The sequence below is a fragment of the Salvelinus alpinus genome, chromosome 15 (assembly GCF_045679555.1).
Source record: "Salvelinus alpinus chromosome 15, SLU_Salpinus.1, whole genome shotgun sequence".
NCBI lineage: Eukaryota > Metazoa > Chordata > Actinopteri > Salmoniformes > Salmonidae > Salvelinus > Salvelinus alpinus.
The window spans coordinates 22,645,347-22,665,172 of NC_092100.1; the positions used below are offsets into that span (position 1 = coordinate 22,645,347).

Consider the following 19,826-nt stretch of genomic DNA (forward strand, 5'->3'; position numbering starts at 1 on the left):
TAATGTATGTGTGTTATATTAAACAGAGGAGGGAAAAGCAATAAACATTTCAGAACAACTACTATTCGAATAAGACATGGGAGAGATGACGAATTTTGGCAAAGATATTTATTTATAGACTAATACACTTGAAACAAATAGCCAAACCGAAAACTGCAGACATTACTAGTGCCTCCCCCGCGATCAAACCGACATAAAAAATCAAATGAAACGCAGCCTAACGTGATCAGAAATCTCAACTAGCATGCAAATCGCAGCAATGAAGAATTGAGTGTGTGTGAGTTCACGCGAAGTGGGGAGGGGGGGATTCTGCCAGGGGGGACATTTTCGGCACAACACCGGCTCCGTTGGTGGTGGAGGTGATAGGAACGGTAGAAGTATGAAGATGAAGAAATTTACACCAGGAGGGGGAGCAGCGTCAACAAGAACTGCATGAAATCGAACAACAATGAGCTGTGGCTCATGCAAGGCGTGGAGTCCGCACCTAGTGTTCCTACACGCGCCACAAACTGCTCTGTTATGCCAGGGAGATGCTACTGGCCGTGGCGCCTCAGACTACAGGGCTGAACAGGACTCAGCCACAGGAACAGGGCTAACCGGGTTGGCTACTGGTTGGACAGGTGAAGGCATTACCGGTATGATATGCAACAAAAGCGGAGATTGCAGAAGGGACCCCAACATTTCTGGGAGCCTGTCCTCCATAATATTTTAGGCAGGAGAAGCAGACAGGAGGAATAGTTGAACCCGACTACGGGAAAAGGCAATCTAGATGTAATTCAAGAGTCGCCAGCATGGACGGTTCTATTACCTCAGTGGGGTCCTTAGCACAGGGGCAAGGGACCGAGGTGGCCGGGGCAACAACTACTGGCACTGTGAAAAAGGACCCCCGAGTTTCCTTCTCAAATGCCCCAAGTAGAAAAGCATCGTCCTCTGTGCAGAACCAACAGAAGATGAATTCTGTCTCATGTTTTAAATCTGAGGATATATCCCAGATTGTGACAGATGATGGGGAACCACATGACAATCGGACATACATGCAGCGGCAATTTAGTTCCATGCTTCAGCCTGGAGTTAACAAATTTTCACTGCGTATGTTTGGGAGCCAAAAAGCTGTTGAAAAGGAACAACAGCGTGTCAAATCGGCCGGTAATTGGATTATTCATCCATACAGCGATTTCAGGTAAGTGTAAAGTGCCACTGAGGTTGGGCGCAAGTTGGTTATCCATGGGCTGAACAAGTATAATAATTTAACCAAGACACATAACTTTAATTTAAATCACCATTAACCAAATTGATATTACGCATTGGAAGTAAACTATGGAGGAATGTTCAGATTTGTTGACATCCATCTTGTGAGGTCTGCAGTTTTTCATCAGTAATGTATTGCCACAAAATGCCAATCTGAAATTATAGACCAAAAAAATATTGTCAAAACACTGAATCTAAAACCTGAAAAAGTCGTTTACACATTCTCCTCATCATTGCGCAGTTTTGATAGATTTGTGTCTAATGACCTTTTCCATGATGGAACATAGTTGGTTTAGGGACGCGTGTTGTGTACTGCTCAAAAGTTAGTAGTTAACATACAAAGGAAAGGCCTATTTATAGTGTCTCACGTTTGTAATGAATAGTCAGGGACTTGCAGTGATCCCTCCTGCATAAATCAGCTGACCAAAAATTACTTGTTGGTGGTGAAGTTACTTGGTAAACATAATATAAAACTATTATTTAGGCAGGTAGCCTAGGGGTTAAAGCGTTGGGCCAGTAACCCGAAAGGTTGCTACATCGAATCCCCAAGCTGACAAGGTAAAAAAAACTGTCCTTCTGCCCCTGAATAAGGCAGTTAATCCACTGTTCCTAGGCCGTCATTGTAAATACGAATTTGTTCTTAACTGACTTGCCTAGTTAAATAAAATATTAGAGCTGCAATATGGAACTTTTTTGGGACCAGATCAAATTCACATAGAAAAGTGAGTTATAGATCTGTTATTCTCATTGAAAGCAAGACTAAGAAGCAGTAGATCTATTCTATGTGAGCTATTTCCATGCTTCCCGTTCTTAAGTTTCATTTTTGAGTCTTACTTTCGGTTTTGTACACCAGCTTCAAATAGCTGAAAATACAATATTTTTGGTCATGGAAAATATATTTCACAGCGGTTTAGATGGTACAATGATTATCTACACTATCCTTGCTTGTTTTGTCACATAAACTGAAATTAGCAAGCAGGAAACGGAGGAACAATTTCTGCATAGTGCATCTTTAAATACACATTAAACAGTATAACAGATTCATTAAATAATTGTCCTATAATTCCTTTATGAAATGCTTTATGGGCAATTTATTAAGCATGCTTTCAGTTTATTTTTATTACATTTTTATTTAACCTTTATTTAACTAAGCAAGTCAGTGGGTAGGCTTTTCTATTATAACACATTTTGTCAAATTCCCTTATCGTGTCTGATTGATTACAGCGTTGTACACAGAAATCTGATATTTTTTTGGTCACATAACTTGGTCAATTGAGTACCACAACCATAATACCCATAAAACCTAGCTGTAAAACCCGAAAATGGTTCCAATCGTTTTTCCACCATTCATTTTTCCGTAGGGGAATTTCAAACTACTGCATAAGGTCTGTTTTTTGGTGTAGGCTTATCCCAGCGTGACATTTTGAAAACCGCGCAAATCTCTCTCGTACAAGGTAACTTTTATCAGTATATTCTTCTGTAATTACTTTCAAAAAATAAAATGCTAATTAGCTGCTAATGTGGCTATCATACAGAACTACACATCCTGTTGCAAGCTTTGACGTAATCACTGGAAAGAACCTCCACATTTCTCCATGCAAACTCAACCACAGGTAACCTAGCAAGTAGACATTACAGCCTTTCTAGTTTCTCGTGTAAATAATTGATATTGTGTATTTCTTGTGTGTATTCTTGTTTTAGCATTTTTCAAATTACCTAGCTAGCTACCATAGCATTTTTTCATTATTATTATTATTTTAATTACCCTGGCCTTTTTAGCTAACTAGCTAACCTTAGGTCTCTCCGTCGATCAGAAGCAAGGATTAACCAGTAACGTTACTAAGATAAGCACACGTGTATTTGATCGTTTTCCATCCTCTGAGTGAGAGGCATCGCTGGAGCTGTGTGATAAGGTAAGTCCTGTTTGCTAGCTGCTAACAAGCTATTTTGGTTTGGTCAAAGAGCTGTGGTTAGCTAGATGCTTTTGAAAATTAGCTAGATAACCACCGACTGTAGTTACGTGTACAACACACTTTACTTTCCTTACAAGTAAAAAGAAAACCAACATAGGATAGCATAATGACTGTTTTGAACTTTTATTATTTACCTATTATTAAGTTCTTTGTGAGCTAGCCAGCTACATAACGTTAGCTCACAGTTTGTGTAGTCATACTTTTTCACTTGGTGACATGCTAGCTAACGTTAGCCTACCAGGGCAGATATACAGCTAGCTAAATATCGCCTGGTGAGCTAGGTAGTTAGGCACCTTGGTTGGCTAGTTAGCTACATTAGCTAATGTTAGCTAGCTAACGTTGCACGATATCTCACCGTGGTGTTGTGGGACTTTACCAATAAGCGGTGACATGTTAAATCAAATCAAATTTGATTTGTCACATGCACCTAATACAACAGGTGTAGACCTTACCGTGAAATGCTTACTTACAAGCCCTTAACCAACAATGCAGTTTTAAGAAAATAGAGTTAAGAAAATATTTACTAAATAAACAAAAGTAAAAAGTGAAAAATAAAAAGTAACAATAAAAAATTAAATAACAATAATGAGGCTATATACAGGGAGTCAATGTGCAGGGGTACAGTTTAGTCGAGGTAGTTTGTACATGTAGTTAGGGGCAAAGTGACTATGCATAGATAATAAACAGCGAGTAGCAGCAGTGTAAAAACAAAGGGTGGGTCAATGCAAATAGTCTGGGTGGCCATTTGATTAATTATTAAGCATGGCTTATGGCTTGGGGGTAGAAGATGTTAAGGAGCCTTTTGGACCTAGACTTGGCGCTCCGGTACCGCTTGTCGTGCGGTAGCAGAGAGAACAGTCTATGACTTGGGTGACTGGGGTCTTTGACATTTTTTGGGGCCTTCTTCTGACACCGCCGAGTATATAGGTCCTGGATGGCAGGAAGCTTGGCCCCAGTGATGTACTGGGCTGTACGCACTACCCTCTGTAGCGCCCAGGGTTGGGTAGGTCACTTTCTAAATGTAATGCATTACAGTTACTACTTACCTGTCCAAAATTGTAATCAGTAACGTAACTTTTGGATTACCCAAACTCAGTAACGTAATTTGATCACATTCAGTTACTTTTAGATTACTTTCCCCTTAAGAAGCATTAGAAGAAGACAAAACTGTACAGTTGAATTTGGAAGTTTACATACATCTTAGCCAAATACATTTAAACTCAGTTTTTCACAATTCCTGACATTTAATCAAAGTAAAAATTCCCAATCTTAGGTCAGTTAGGATCACCACTTTATTTTAAGAATGTGAAATGTCAGAATAATAGTAGAGACACTGATTTATTTCAGCTTTTATTTCTATCATCACATTCCCAGTGGGTCAGAAGTTTACATACACTCAATTAGTAACTGGTAGCATTGCCTTTAAATTGTTTAACTAGAGTCAAACGTTTTGGTTAGCCTAACACAAACTTCCCACAATAAGTTGGGTGAATTTTGGCCCATTCTTCCTGACAGAGCTGGTGTAACTGAGTCAGGTTTGTAGGCCTCCTTGCTCGCACACGCTTTTTCAGTTCTGCCCACAAATTTTCTATGGGTTTGAGGTCAGGGCTTTGTGATGGCCACTCCAATACCTTGACGTTGTTGTCCTTAAGCAATTTTGCCACAACTTTGGAAGTATGCTTGGGGTCATCGTACATCATTTTCCTCACTCATGATGCCATCTATTTTGTGAAGTGCACCAGTCCCTCCTGCAGCAAAGCACCCCCACAACATGATGCTGCCACCCCCGTGCTTTACGGTTGGGATGGTGTTCTTCGGCTTGCAAGCCTCCCCCTTTTTCCTCCAAACATAACGATGGTCATTATGGCCAAACAGTTCTATTTTTGTTTCATCAGACCAGAGGACATTTCTCCAAAAAGTACAATCTTTGTCCCCATGTGCTGGCTTTTTAATGGCGGTTTTGGAGTTCGTAGAAACATGTCAAACGATGTATAGAATCAATCTTCAGGATGTTTTTAACATAAATCTTCAATAATATTTCAACCGGAGAATTCCTTTGTCTTCAGAAATGCGATGGAACGCAGGTCGCTCTCACGGGGGCGTGCGTGATCAACTCATGCAAGACACCTGACTCAAATAGCTCTCCTTCCCTCATTCTTCACAGTAGAAGCATCAAACAAAGTTCTAAAGACTGTTGACATCTATTGGAAGCCTTAGGAAGTGCAATATGATCCCAAAGACACTGTATATTGGATAGGCAAACCTACAAACCTCAGATTTCCCACTTCCTGGTTGGATTTTTTCACAGGCTTTTGCCTGCCATATGAGTTCTGTTATACTCACAGACATCATTCAAACAGTTTTAGAAACTTCAGAGTGTTTTCTATCAAAATCTACCAATAACATGCATATCTTAGCTTTTGGGACTGAGTAGCAGGCAGTTTACTCTGGGCACCTTATTTATCCAAGCTACTCAATACTGCCCCAAGCCATAAGAAGTTAACCTTTTGTCAATAGGGGGTGCTGTTAGCACTTTTATTTTTTTGACATTGCCAAATTAAACTGCCTAGTAGTCTATTCTTGCTCGTACAATATGCATATTATTGTTATTATTGGATAGAAAACACTCTCTAGTTTCTATAACCGTTGGAATTATGTCTCTGAGTGGAACAGAACTCTATCTACAGCACTTTTCCTGACAGGGAGTGAGATTTCAGAAATCTTGGCCTCTGGTCCCAGGTCAGTTTTAATGTCCCTGTGAATGCTATGAGGATACAAACACTGCCTACACCTTCCTCTAGATGTCAGTAAGTGGTGACAATTTGAATGGAGTCGATTGCGCAATCAGGGCCTGTATAAAACACCAAAGACCGGAAGTAGCTTTCCTTTGGACCCTGCGCTCGACGCAAGAAGGACGTTGGACCGACCTCTTTCCAAGCCTTGGTTTAGCCAGTAATATATCGCCGGTCATGTTTTTACTTGTTATAGGTGTTAAAAACATCATAAGGTAGTTAATTTAAACCGTTTTATAGCAATTTATATCCGTTTAGTGCGATTTTGAGGCATTTATTTGTGACGCCCTTCCATGAGCTGGGCACGTTTCCTGTACATACCGAACGTTATTGGCCATTTCGACGGGACAAGAGGACATCTTTCGACCAAAAGACGATTAGACCGGAGAAAGGATACATTGCCCAAGATTCTGATGGAAGAACAGCTCATAGTAAGAACTATTTATGATGATAAATCGCTGTTCTGTTGAAAAATTTTAAACGCATATATCGCCATTTTGTTTCGTGTAGCTTCGCTTTGGCGGACCCGGTATTGCACAGTTAGGATAATTTTAGAAATGTAAGTCAGCGATTGCATTAAGAACTAATTTGTCTTTCGATTCCTGTCAACCCTGTATTTTTTAGTCAAGTTTATGATTAGTTATCGATTAGACTAGATCACTCTCAAAGATGGCGCCCGACATTTTCAGGCCAGTTTTGCTACTATTCTCATTGTATAACCACGTTTTTTTGTGGCTAAATATGCACATTTTCGAACAAACTCTATATGTATGTTGTAATATGATGTTACAGGAGTGTCATCGGAAGAATTCTGAGAAGGTTAGTGAAAAAATTAATATATTTTGGTGATCATAACGTTATCGCTCCCGTTGCCTTGGATTCATGCTGGGGTAACGTTTGCACATGTGGTATGCTAATATAACGATTTATTGTGTTTTCGCTGTAAAACGCTTAGAAAATCTGAAATATTGTCTGAATTCACAAGATCTGTGTCTTTCCATTGCTATGCTTTGTCTATTTTTATGAAATGTTTTATGATGAGTAAATTGGTAATACACGTTGCTCTCTGTATTTATTCTAGTCGAGTTGTGATGGTGGGTGCAATTGTAAACTATGATTTCTACCTGAAATATGCACATTTTTCTAACAAAAACTATCCTATACAATAAATATGTTATCAGACTGTCATCTGATGAGTTTTCTTCTTGGTTAGTGGCTATCAATATCTTTATTTGGCCGAATTGGTGATAGCTACTGGTGGAGAGAAAAAATGGTGGACAAAGAAAAATGGTGTCTTTTGCTAACGTGGTTAGCTAATAGATTTACATATTGTGTCTTCCCTGTAAAACTTTTTAAAAATCAGAAATGATTGCTGGATTCACAAGAAGTGGATCTTTCATCTGGTATCTTGGACTTGTGATTGAATGATATTTAGATGCTACTATTTACTTGTGACGCTATGCTAGCTATGCTATTCAGCTTTTTTACTGGTGGGGGGGTGGGGGGTGCTCCCGGATCCGGGTTTCTGAGGCGGTAGAAGTTAATTGTATCTCTATTTGTGGGTTTTGTGAAAGCTATCTTTGCTGTGAAAAAATGTCTGTGCTTTTTTGGATTTGGTGGTGAGCTAACATAAATATATGTTGTGTTTTCGCTGTAAAACATTTAAAAAATCGAACATGTTGGCTGGATTCACAAGATGTTTATCTTTCATTTGCTGTATTGGACTTGTTAATGTGTGAAAGTTAAATATTTCAAAAAAATATTTTTGAATTTCCCGCGCTGCCTTTTCAGTGGAATGTTGGGGGGGGTTCCGCTAGCGGAACGTGTGTCCTAGAAAGGTTAATATTATACATCACACACCAGCTGTTTTTGACAAATAGACACCCCCCCCCCCACCCCTCGTCTTAACTTCTTTGATATAGGGGGCAGCATTTTCACTTTTGGATGAATTGCGTGCCCATAGTGAATTGCCTCCTACTCTGTCCCAGATGCTAATATATGCATATTATTATTACTATTGGATAGAAAACACTCTGAAGTTTCTAAAACTGTTTGAATGATGTCTGTGAGTATAACAGAACTCATATGGCAGGCAAAAACCTGAGAAACAATCCAAACAGGAAGTGAGAATTCTGAGGCTGGTCGATGTTAAACTCATCGCCTATTCAATTCCCTGTAATATATGGATCTGTTTGTTCCACTAGATGTCAACAGTCGGTAGAACGTTGAATGAAGTTTATACTGTGTTGTGGGACCGGATGAGAGGGGAATGAGTCAGTGGTCTGGCAGATTGCCAGTTCCTGGTCCCACGCTTTCCTCATGATATCGCCTTGCGTTCCATAACTTCTACAGACATAAAGGAATGCTCCGGTTGGAGCGTTATTGGATATATATGATTACAACATCCTGAAGATTGATTCTCTACTTACTTTGACCAGTTTATTCGACTTGTAATATAAGCTTTTGAAGTTTTTGTCCGACGTTTGCCTGCATCTGCGTGAGCGTTTGGACACGTGTACTACACATGCTAGCAAAAGTAGCTACTTAGACATAAGTAATGGACATTATCGAACAAAATAACGATTTATTGTGGAACTAGGATTCCTTGGAGTGCATTCCGATGAAGATGATCAAAGGTAAGGGAATATTTATGATGTAATTTCGTATTTCTGTTGACTCCAACATGGCGGAGAAATGTTGTTAAATCTGAGAGCCGTCTCAGATTATTGCATGGTGTGCTTTTTACGTAAAGTGTTTTTGAAATCTGACACACAGCGGTTGCATTAAGAACAAGTGTATCTTTAATTATATGTAAAACATGTGTCTTTCATCAAAGTTTATGATGAGTATTTTTGTTATTTGACGTGGCTCTGCAATTTCTCCGGATATTTTGGAGGCATTTCTGAACATGGCGCCAATGTAAACCGAGATTTGTGGATATAAATATGCACATTATCGAACAAAGCATAAATGTATTGTGTAACATGATGTCCTATGAGTGTCATCTGATGAAGATCATCAAAGGTTAGTGATTCATTTTATCTCTATTTCTGCTTTTTGTGACTACTATCCTTTGCTTGGAAAATGGCTGTGTTTGTCTGTGACTATGTACTGAGTTAACATAATCGTTTGGTGTGCTTTCCCCGTAAATCCTTTTTGAAATCAGACCCGTTGGCTGGATTCACAACATGTGTAGCTTTAATTTGGTGTCTTTCATGTGTGATTTCATGAAAGATTGATTTTTATTGTAATATATTTGAATTTGGCGCGCTACATTTTTTCTGGCTTTTGGCCAAGTGGGACGCTACCGTCCCCTTTTCTCAATAGGGGGGAGCCATTTCGACTTTGTAAAAATTCGTTCCCAAATTAAACTGCCTCGTACTCAATTCTTGCTCGTACAATATGCATATTATTATTACTATTGGATAGAAAACACTCTCTAACTGAAAAATCTCAAATCGGGGGCTCTGTTCCAGGGTCAGTTTATAAATTTGCATGTAATCTATGGGTCGACATGCACTGCATACGCCTTCCCCTAGATGTCAGTAAGCAGTGAGAATTGGAATGGGGTCTCTGGGTAGTTCTGAGGCCGTATAAAAGCTCTTGGAACCGGGTGTGCAGTCTTTTCAACGTTCGCCATGACGCATGACAGACCTCAGGATTGCATTCTGAAAAGCTCTCGTTATAGGCTTTAGAAATATCCGGCTCTGATTTTATTCGATATAGGTGTTAAAAACATCATAATGTAGTTATTTTAAACCGAGTTATATCAGTTTATATCAGTATATTGCGATTTTCGGTATTTCATTTGTGCTGCGTTATAGTGAGTTGGACACGTCTTCGTCACATGGCTAATGTTTGCTGCTAATTCCAAAGTTGAAGACGACAATCTACAACCGAGCAACGATTCTTCTGGACAAAGGACAACTTGCACAAGATTCTGATGGAAGCTCATCAAATAGTAAGAACTATTTACGATGTTAATTCGTTGTTCTGTTGAAAAATGTTAAACTACTATTCCGCCATTAATTTCGGTGCGGTCTCGCTTTAACGCACGCTGTATGTCGTAGTAACGTTAATTTAAAAAAATCTAACACAGCGGTTGCATTAAGAACTAATGTATCTTTCATTTGCTGTCCAACCTGTATTTTTTAGTCAAGTTTATGATTAGTTATTGATTAGATTAGGTGCCTCTCCCAAGATTTCTCCCGACATTTTGTTTGCAGCTTGGCTACTATTCTCATTGTATAACCACGATTTGTGCCGCTAAATATGCACATTTACGAACAAACAATATATGTATTGTGTAATATGATGTTATAGGACTGTCATCTGATGAAGTTTTGAGAAGGTTAGTGGACATTTTTATATCTTTTGCTGGTTTATTCGCTATCGCTAACGTGCATGAATCAATGCTGCTGTGTGGTTGGCTATTGTAGTAAGCTAATATAATGCTAAATTGTGTTTTCGCTGTAAAACACTTAAAAAATCTGAAATATTGTCTGGATTCACAAGATCTTTGTCTTTCATTTGCTGTATGCTGTGTATTTTTCATAAATGTTTTATGATGAGTATTTTGGTAATTCACGTTGGTCTCTGTAGTTATTCTAGTTGCTTTGGTGAGAGTTGTGATGGTGGCTGCAATGTAAAACTATGATTTATACCTGAAATATGCACATTTTTCGAACAAAACATATGCTATACAATAAATATGTTATCAGACTGTCATCTGATGAAGTTGTTTCTTGGTTAGTGACTATTTATATTTTTATTTGGTCGAATTTGTGATAGCTACCTATGCAGTAAAAAAATGGTGGGAAAAAAAAGTTGTGTCTTTTGCTATCGTGGTTAGCTAATAGAAATACATATTGTGTCTTCCCTGTAAAACATTTTAAAAATCAGAAATGATGGCTGGATTCACAAGATGTGTATCTTTCATCTGGTGTCTTGGACTTGTGATTTCATGATATTTAGATGCTAGTATTTACTTGTGGCGCTATGCTAGGCTATGCTAGTCAGCTTTTTTACTAATGAGGGTGCTCCCGGATCCGGGATGAGTACCAAGTAAAAGTTAACAGATGTAGCTGTTCTGTCCTGCCGATGCACGGAAAACCTAGCCAACTGTATATTATCCGTGTCGTTGTTCAGCCATGATTTTAATGTCCCGTTGGTAGGATGGAGCTCATCCAGTTTATTCTCCAGTGACTGCACGTTGGCTAATAGAACGGATGGTGGAGGTGGATTACCTACTCGCCGACAAATTCTCACAAGGCACCCGGATCTCCGCCCCCTGTATTTAGTTATTTTCTATATGTGAATGACAGGGATTTGGGCCTTGTCTGGGAGCAACATTACCTATATCCTTTGCGTTGGACTCATTAAAGAAAAGATCTTCATCCAGTTCGAGGTGAGTAATCGCTGTTCTGATATCCTGAAGCTCTTTTCGGTCATAAGAGATGGTAGCATCAACATTATGTACAAAATAAGTTACAAACAGTGTGAAAAAAACACACAAAATAGCCCAGTTGTTAAGAGCCCGTAAAACGGCAGCTATCTACTCCGGCGCCATTCTTCTGAATTAGTGAATGTGCCTAACGTTAGTGATTAGCGATAACTAGCTAACATTATTTAACATTAATTAACATGTCACCACATGGAAAAGTGTGACTACATGAACGGCGACCTAACGTTAACTAGCTGGCTAACAAAGGACTTGTGGACTCAATGTTTTCCCATACAAAACACAAAACGGTTTTGTTCCACGAGTGCATCTGTTGTACACGACTAATCAAATGACCTGTGAAGTCACTTATACATGTCAACAGGGATGGAAATTAAACTAGCCCGAGGATAGTACTTTTCAGACTGGGCTAGTAGACAATGTGCCAAACTAGCCTGACACAACAGTGAAATGGCTAGTAGAAAATGTGCCAAACTTTACAAACATCGCATGCCACAGATTTAGGACCTGAATGTTACCCGGGCTAGTAGAAAATTGTGGTCTGCTGGCCACTGCCCAAAATCCTTATGTTCCATCCCTGCATGTCAGTCCCTTTCAGATGATCCCCCTATCACTGTTTGTCCTCCTCAGTGACATCACAGCTGAGGGTTTTAACTGCCCTCTTGAGAATTAGAATCAGAAGTACAGTTGTATAGCTCATCACAATACTAAACTTCTTCGGGCAAATAGTATCCTAGACTGTCCTGATCATCTAATTGAGCATTCCAGATAATTCCTCCATCCCAGCAGAAATGTCCCATTCTCATTGTAGGATTTTAGATGTGCAGATAGATGAAAGCCCAGTCCATTTTACAGTTACTATAGTCAAGTGTAGGTCTGTGGGTTATGGAATTTTAATATAGATTTTACCATTTTATTAATCAACTTAGCTAGCTAGTAAAAGTAACTTTTTTCCTTCTTTCAGATTGGTGGACCGGAAACCCAGTGGCAACAATCAGGTCTGTATCTGTCATTTTCTGGTGGGAAAGAGAAATGGCCCTGTATTTACCAGAAAAGGTAGCTCATCCTCCATGGCAGAAGAGAAAGATCCAGACTGTTGATTGGGAAAAAAGAACAAACAATGAGGCATGAGGATTGGGTGTTGAGGGACCACTTGTCACATTGTCCAAGGTGGGTTTGTGTTATGATAAACAATGCATTTTCTGTCCAGATAAAGATGTTGATAGGGCAATGAGAAAGACCCACCACTGACCAAATGTCTCTTTGTTTTCCAGTCCAAAAGGAGTGCATCCCTTGTGCCATCTGGTGCACGGACATCCTTTGCCAGTGTGATCCGAGTGCAAGTGTCAAGTTGTAGAGACTACAACAGATCGAGCCTGTGGACGGACAGGTCAGTAACTCATCAAATATGATACAATATTGTGTAAAACATAGAATTCATAAATGCATCCACATTTTGACTTCATGTCCCCTTTTCCCCATGTTTTAGACATGAGGAGTGACATGCGGAACACCAGGCTCACCACACGAGAAGCAGTGCATGATCAACGCCATCCTCAGCAAGGAGATCTGCTGGAAGTGATGTACTCTCTCACTCTCTCTAACTTTGGGGGTAAGACATAATTTAAACATCACAACTATAAATTCCCACTGTGCCCATGATAAAATGCAATATGAATTGTGTCGTACTACTGAATGAAACTGTGAGGAGATGCACTCAGACCAGCCTTTGTGATTGAACTTACGTTAACTACATTACTTTAGTTGGCTGCTTTGAGCAACGCTAGAATGTAATATAACCTATTCTAGGAGCCTATTGTTTGTGTATGATCTTTATTCATTGTTCACTTGTTTTTCAACAATGTCAGGTATAGGTAGGGATGACTGGGGCCTTCAGCTAGTAAGACATCGGGAGTAAGAAATTATTTGAACATCACAGATATAAATTCCCACTGTGCTCATGATCAAATTAACTACATTACTTTAGTTGGCTGCTTTGAACAAAACTTGTATGTAATATAACTATCAGGTTTCAGGTATGAGCCAGATGCAGACAGTGTCGAAGAAACAAAAGTTTATTTCTAGTACAGGGGCAGGCAAACAACAGGTCAAAGGCAGGCAGAGGTCAGTAATCCAGAGAGGGTGCAAAAGGTCCAGAACGGCAGGCAGTCTCAGGGGCAGGCAGGGGTCAATAGTCCAGTTAGGTGGGGCAAGGTATAGAACGTCAGTCAGGCTCATGGTCAGGGCAGGCAGAATGGTCAAAACCGTGAAGGACTAGAAAACAGGAGCAAGAACAAACAGGAGCAGGGGAACAAACACTGGTTGGTTTCACGAAACAAAATGAACTGGCAACAGACAAACAGAGAACACGGTGATAAATACATAGGGGATAATGGGGAAGATGGGTGACACCTGGAGGTTAGTGGAGACAAGCACAAAGACAGCTGAAACAAATCAGGGTGTGACAATAACCTATTCTGGGAGCCTAGTGTGTCTGTATGAACTATGTGGAATCATTTTGGACCATTGGCTTCCCTGAAAACAGTTGCTGAAAAGCAGAGCAATAGGAGTCTGTCAGAGGTTGTCACGCTGGATGGGGATGGTGATGGAGGCTTTGGTGGTTCACACAACGAAAAAGCAGATGTCCCTTCCAGTGATGTGGAGTTGACCTTGGACCTGGTGCCAGTAAGGATGGTCTTCACAGAAGCGGTAAGACCCTCCTTCCTTGATATAGGAATCCTTCGACTTCACCTTCTCTTCAATGGTAAGGTCCCTTGCACCATAGGGACACTTGACCTCCAACACAGCTGTGGTGCCCACCCAGAATCCCAGACCCCGTGAACCAAAGCCCTGACTCCTGCACATCCATCCCTGTAGCCATTTTAAATGCGTTGATGCCCTCCTCTTTGTTACCTGTACCCCACTTTACAGACACCCATCCAACGACTGTGATCTGAGGACCCTTTTTAGCAGTGATGGAGTAACACGCTTGGCCCTAACCACTGCTCCATAATTGCTGGCTGTCAACCTCCATCTTCTCATGGTGTGTCAGTTGGAGTTGGTGCACTGTCGAACTGTTGCCTGCCATATAGCTTTCGGCTGCTCCACCACCAGCGCCATGCCAACCAGGATGCCGGCTTGCCCAAGGTGCCTTTGTTTTTTTATAAAAACAATTTCCAGTACAGACAGGGATGACAGGGAGGGTAGCAGTTGTTCTGGCTCAGGTTCAAGGAGACATGCCTTTCCACTGAACCTGCCCCAGAGACGGTTCCTTAGCTTCTGAAGATCCTCCTCTGTGGGCTCTCAGGACAGAGGGTTGTAGTCTTCGGCCAGATACAGGTCCTCCACTGACTGCACCTGGTTGGGCACGGCTGGCTTTCTCCACTCGCATTCCACATCCGTACGGCCGATATTGTGACCCGCCAAAATAGGCTGCATGGCTACCTGTATGAGTTCCACGGAGGCATAGAGAGAATCACCTGGTCACCTATAGAGACCTGCCAGGAGGGAAGATGTTAAGTGCCACATGCCTTTCAATACATGAATTTGAACACTTTGAAATACATTTGTTGTAAGAAATGTGCTGTATAAATAAAGTTTGATTTGAATGATGACATTATAGCTGTAGAATATTTAATATACTGTAATTTTCACGAGGACCGGTGCCGTTTTTCCCCCTTCTTTTCAACTTTGAATTGACAACATTCTGGAACTGTTATCATTCATCTAAGTCTGGTATCTGGGGTAATCTGGTTAATGATTATATAAATTATTAAGTGTCTATTTCTTTGTAGAATGTTGACAGCTGTATAGAACACATTGTATTGCTAAGATTCTCCAACTTAACTTGATAGCTACACTCCGACACAGGATAAACTTTATCTCACATATTGGCCCTGACTAAACCGATAAGTTGCCCCTCACTATAGCTGCACTTCTCCACATATCAAGGCTCAGGAGAAGACCCAGATGCAGACAGTTTCGAAGTAACAAAAGTTTATAACAAAAACAGGGGGGCAGGCAAACGACAGGTCAAGGGCAGGCAGAGGTCAACAATCCAGATCAGAGTCATAAACAGGAGACAAAGGGTTGTGAGACATAGGTTTAATCCTAGACACATGAAAAGTTGGATGTATACGGAGGGTACGGGGCAACAGAAGACGAACAGCAGAGGGGGCAAATCATCGTGGAGATGGGGAAAGGGCCAGTAAAACAGGGGGGGGGGGGGGGTTTGCAGGACTCCACCCGGAGGGGCAGATCTCAAGTAGACAGCCATACCCTCTGCCCGAGACGACACCGGGGAGCCGGAGTCCGGTGTCAGTCCGCTTTTCGCCAATACCTGGAGGTAGTCTTGAGAAGAGCCGACTGGGCTCTCTTCCAGGTACGGCGACAGCGGCGGACAAACATCTGGCCCGAGGGTATGACGGCGTCTTCCTCTTGCTCCGGGCCGAGCAGGGGAGGGTGTAGCGGCGTATTCAACCGAGTTGCTGGCTCCAGGTGGTGGGGTTGGCGGAGACAAGGCAGCGAAGACTGGTCTCCAGGTCTTGATTGGCTTGCTCTGACTGGCCGTTGGACTGAGGGTGGAACCCGGAGGATAGGCTGGCCGACAACCCAATGAGTGTGCAGAACGCCTTCCAGAACCGGGACAAGAACTGAGGACCCTGGTCGGAGACCATATCCACCGGGAGTCCATGGATCCGGAAGACGTGCTGCACCATGAGCTGGGCCGTCTCTTTGGCAGAGGGTAGCTTGGGGAGAGGAATGAAATGGGAGGCTTTGGAAAACAGGTCCTCTACTGTCAGGATGGCGGTGTTGCCATCAGACGGTGGGAGACCTGTGAAGAAGTCCAGGGATATGTGAGACCAGGGACGGTGAGGGACAGGCAATGGTTGAATGAGACCAGCTGGAGCTTGCCAAGGAGTCTTGTTCTGCGCACACATCGTGCAGGCAGCGATGAACGCGGAGACGTCCGGAACCATGGTAGGCCACCAAAAGCGTTGCCGCACAAAGGCCAGGGTCCGATGAGAGCCCGGGTGGCCTGGAGGATAGGTCCCACTCCAGGAGCAAGGGGCGTACAGCATCAGGATCTAACATCCGGTTATCTGTGCCCCCCCGGGGTTTGGCTGGGAACGTTGCGCCTCACGGACCTGCTTCTCTATTCCCCAGCTGAGTAACGTCGCCAGGCACGAGGTGGGAAGGATGGTTTCGGGGTCCGAGGTTGTAGCCGCGGGGCTACAGTGGCATGGCAACGCATCCGGCTTGATATTCTTGGATCCCTGTTGGTAGGAGAGGGAGAAGTTAAACCAGGTAAAAAGCAGGGCCCACCTAGCTTGCCTGGAATTGAGACGCTTGGCGGTGTGGAGATTGTCCAGGTTCTTGTGATCAGTCCACACAATGAACGGATGTTTCGCCCCCTCCAACCAGTGTGACCACCCTTCCAACGCCATCTTCACTGCGAGAAACTCACGATTCCCCACATCATAATTCCTCTTCGTGGCGTTGAGGTGGTGGGAGACGAAGGCACAGGGGTGTAACTTGAAGTCCAGGGCAGAACGCTGGGACAGGACAGCCCCCACTCCGACATCCGAAGCATCGGCCTCCACCACGAACTGACGGGACGGGTCAGGAGGAACCAATATGGGAGCTGTGGTGAAGCAGTGCTTGAGGTCCCATAACGCCCGGTCAGCAGCTGGGGATCACGTGAACGGAACCTTGGGAGAGGTGAGTGCAGACAGCGGGGAAGCCAGGGTGCTGCAGCCCCGGATAAAGTGGCGATAAAAGTTGGCAAAATTCCAGGAAACGTTACACGCTGCACTCTGGACGTAGGCTGGTGCCAATCCACCACCGCTCTCACCTTCCCGGGATCTATCTGTACATTCCCCGCAGTGATGATGTAACAAAGGACAGGGATGGTAGAGCGATGGAATTCACATTTCTCCTCTATTACAAAAAGCTGGTTCTCCAGGAGTCGCTGGAAGACCTGTCGGACGTGGAGCACGTGTTCTTGGGCTGAGTGGGAGAAAACGAGGATGTCGTCGAGGTAGACGAAGACAAACTGGTTCAACATGTCGCGAAGAACGTCATTAACCAGGGCCTGGAACACAGCTGGGGCATTGGTAAGGCCGAATGGCATGACCAGATATTCGTAGTGACTGCTGGCCATGTTGAAGGCAGTCTTCCACTCGTCCCTTCCCTGAATCCGCACCAGATGATAGGCGTTCCGCAGGTCAACTTGGAGAAAACGGTGGCCCCCTGGAGCGGCTCGAAGGCCGAGGCGATTAGTGGTAGCGGGTAGCGGTTATTCACTGTGATGTCTTTGAGGCCCCGGTAGTCGATGCACGGGTGCAGGGTTTTGTCCTACTTCTCCACAAAGTAGAACCCTGTGCCGGCGGGGGAAGCGGGGGGGGGAAGGACGGATACACCCTGCAGCTATGGAGTCCTCGATGTAGTTCTCCATAGCCTCCTGGATATCGTGGTACTCCGCGGGAATGACAGAGAGGTCCGGGGCAACTTCCGAGCCCACGGGAAGACTTCCCGGGGCAGGCTGCGCTGACTTCAAGCAATGGGTGTGGCAGAAGAGGCTCCAGCCCATGATGGCTCCAGCAGTCCAGTCAATGAGGGGATTCTGTCGCTGGAGCCAAGATGATCCCAAAACCACGGGAACCTGAAGAGACTTAATTAGCATGAATTGGATTGCCTCGCTATGTTTCCCTGACACTTGTAGGTTGATGGGAGTGGTATTGTGGGTGACCCGCCATATAGAGCGCCCGTCCAGTGCTCTAAGATGCATGGGAATGGAGAGGGGCTCATTGGGGATGCCCAGCTCGGACACTATGGTAGCGTCCATAAAACTCCCATCTGCCCCAGAGTCGATGAGTACGCAGAGAGAATTCAACTGGTTACCCCACAGCAACATGGCATGGAAAGGGGTGCGAGTAAGGGGAGAGGAAAAGTTCTCCTTATGCCCACCAGAGTACTCGCCCCTACTAGTGAGCCTGGTCTTTTAGTGGACAGGAGGACACATAATGACCAGTAGTCCTGTAATACAGGCAACTCTTCGTGTGAAGCCGGTGTAGGCATTTGGCCGGGGACAGCCTAGCTCTGCCTAGTTGCATCGGCTCGGGAAGAGGTGAATTGGCAGACTTCAGACACTCTCGGGGAACTCGGGTAGCCTCGGGTCCTCTCGGCCATGGATGACGTCGGGGTCTTCCGGGATACCTCGGAAGCGAGGTGGAATCCTTGGGAGGGCGAGTGACCTCCTCTTTCCTACGTTACCGTAGCCTCCCATCGATCCGGATGGTCAAGGCAATGAGCGAGTAGAGATCCGTTGGTAGTTCTCGGGCTGCTTGCTCGTCCTAAACTTCCTCCGATAATCCGTGCAGGAACGTGTCGAACAGTGATTCCAGGTTCCAGGCACTCTAAGTTGCTAGCATGCAGAAATCCCCCGCATAGTCTGCCACACTGAGGGAGTCTTGCCAAAGCTGGAGTAACTTCCGGGCAGCCTCTCTCCCGGACAATGGAGAATCGAAAACCTTCTTCACCTCCACCACAAACTCCTCCAGACTGAAGCATACAGCCGTAGCCCAGGCGAGAGCCCTCCTGGACATCAGCGTGATGAGGTACGGTATCTTTGAGCGATCCGAAGGGAAGGAGGAGGGCTGCAGTTTGATGATGAGAGAAACGCCGGACAGGTTCCCGACTCTCCAGCGAAGCATTCTGGGCGAGGTAAGCAGAGTTCTCAGGAAACCGGGGGTGGCTGGGAGGTTACCATCGTGGTAGGCTGTCAGACAGACTACGAAGCAACTCCTCATGCCTTCCAATGGTGGCTCCTTGGGAGGAGACGGCATTGCGCAGCTGGTACGAGTCTGCTGGGTCCGTCATGGACAGACCCAGATGCAGACAGTCTCAAAGTAATAAAAGTTTATTACAAAAACGGGGGCAGGCAAACAACAGGCCAAGGGCAGGCAGAGGTCAGCAATAAGAGCAGAGTCCGAAAGGTACAAAACGGCAGGCAGGCTCAGGGTCAGGGCAGGCAGAGGTCAGTAATCCAGGATGGTGTGACAAGGTACAGAACAGCAGGCAGGCTCAGGGCAGGCAGAATGGTCAAAACCGGGAAAACTAGAAAACAGGAACTAGAGAAAGACAGGAGCATGGGAAAAACGCTAGTAGGCTTGACAATACAAAACGACCTGGCAACAGCCAACAGAGAACACAGGTATAAATACACTGGGGATAATGGGGAAGATGGGCGACACCTGAGGGGGCAGGAGAAAAGCACAAAGACAGGTGAAACAGATCAGGGTGTGACACATGGCCAGACTTATAGTGGTATTTTCCCCTTTTAATGCTCTA

The 19,826-nt window shown here is 43.7% G+C and overlaps 1 protein-coding gene across 1 annotated transcript in view; it reads left to right on the plus strand.

Annotated features, from left to right (window-relative positions):
* The first annotated feature begins 347 nt into the window (after positions 1–347).
* Positions 348–19,826, plus strand: part of LOC139539744 (potassium/sodium hyperpolarization-activated cyclic nucleotide-gated channel 2-like) — a 130,072-nt gene continuing 110,593 nt past the window's right edge. Inside the window, exon 1 of the mRNA XM_071342980.1 lies at positions 348–1,180. Coding sequence (XP_071199081.1) covers positions 792–1,180 — 389 coding nt within the window. The 5' untranslated portion in view covers positions 348–791. The remainder of the gene's footprint in view (positions 1,181–19,826) is intronic.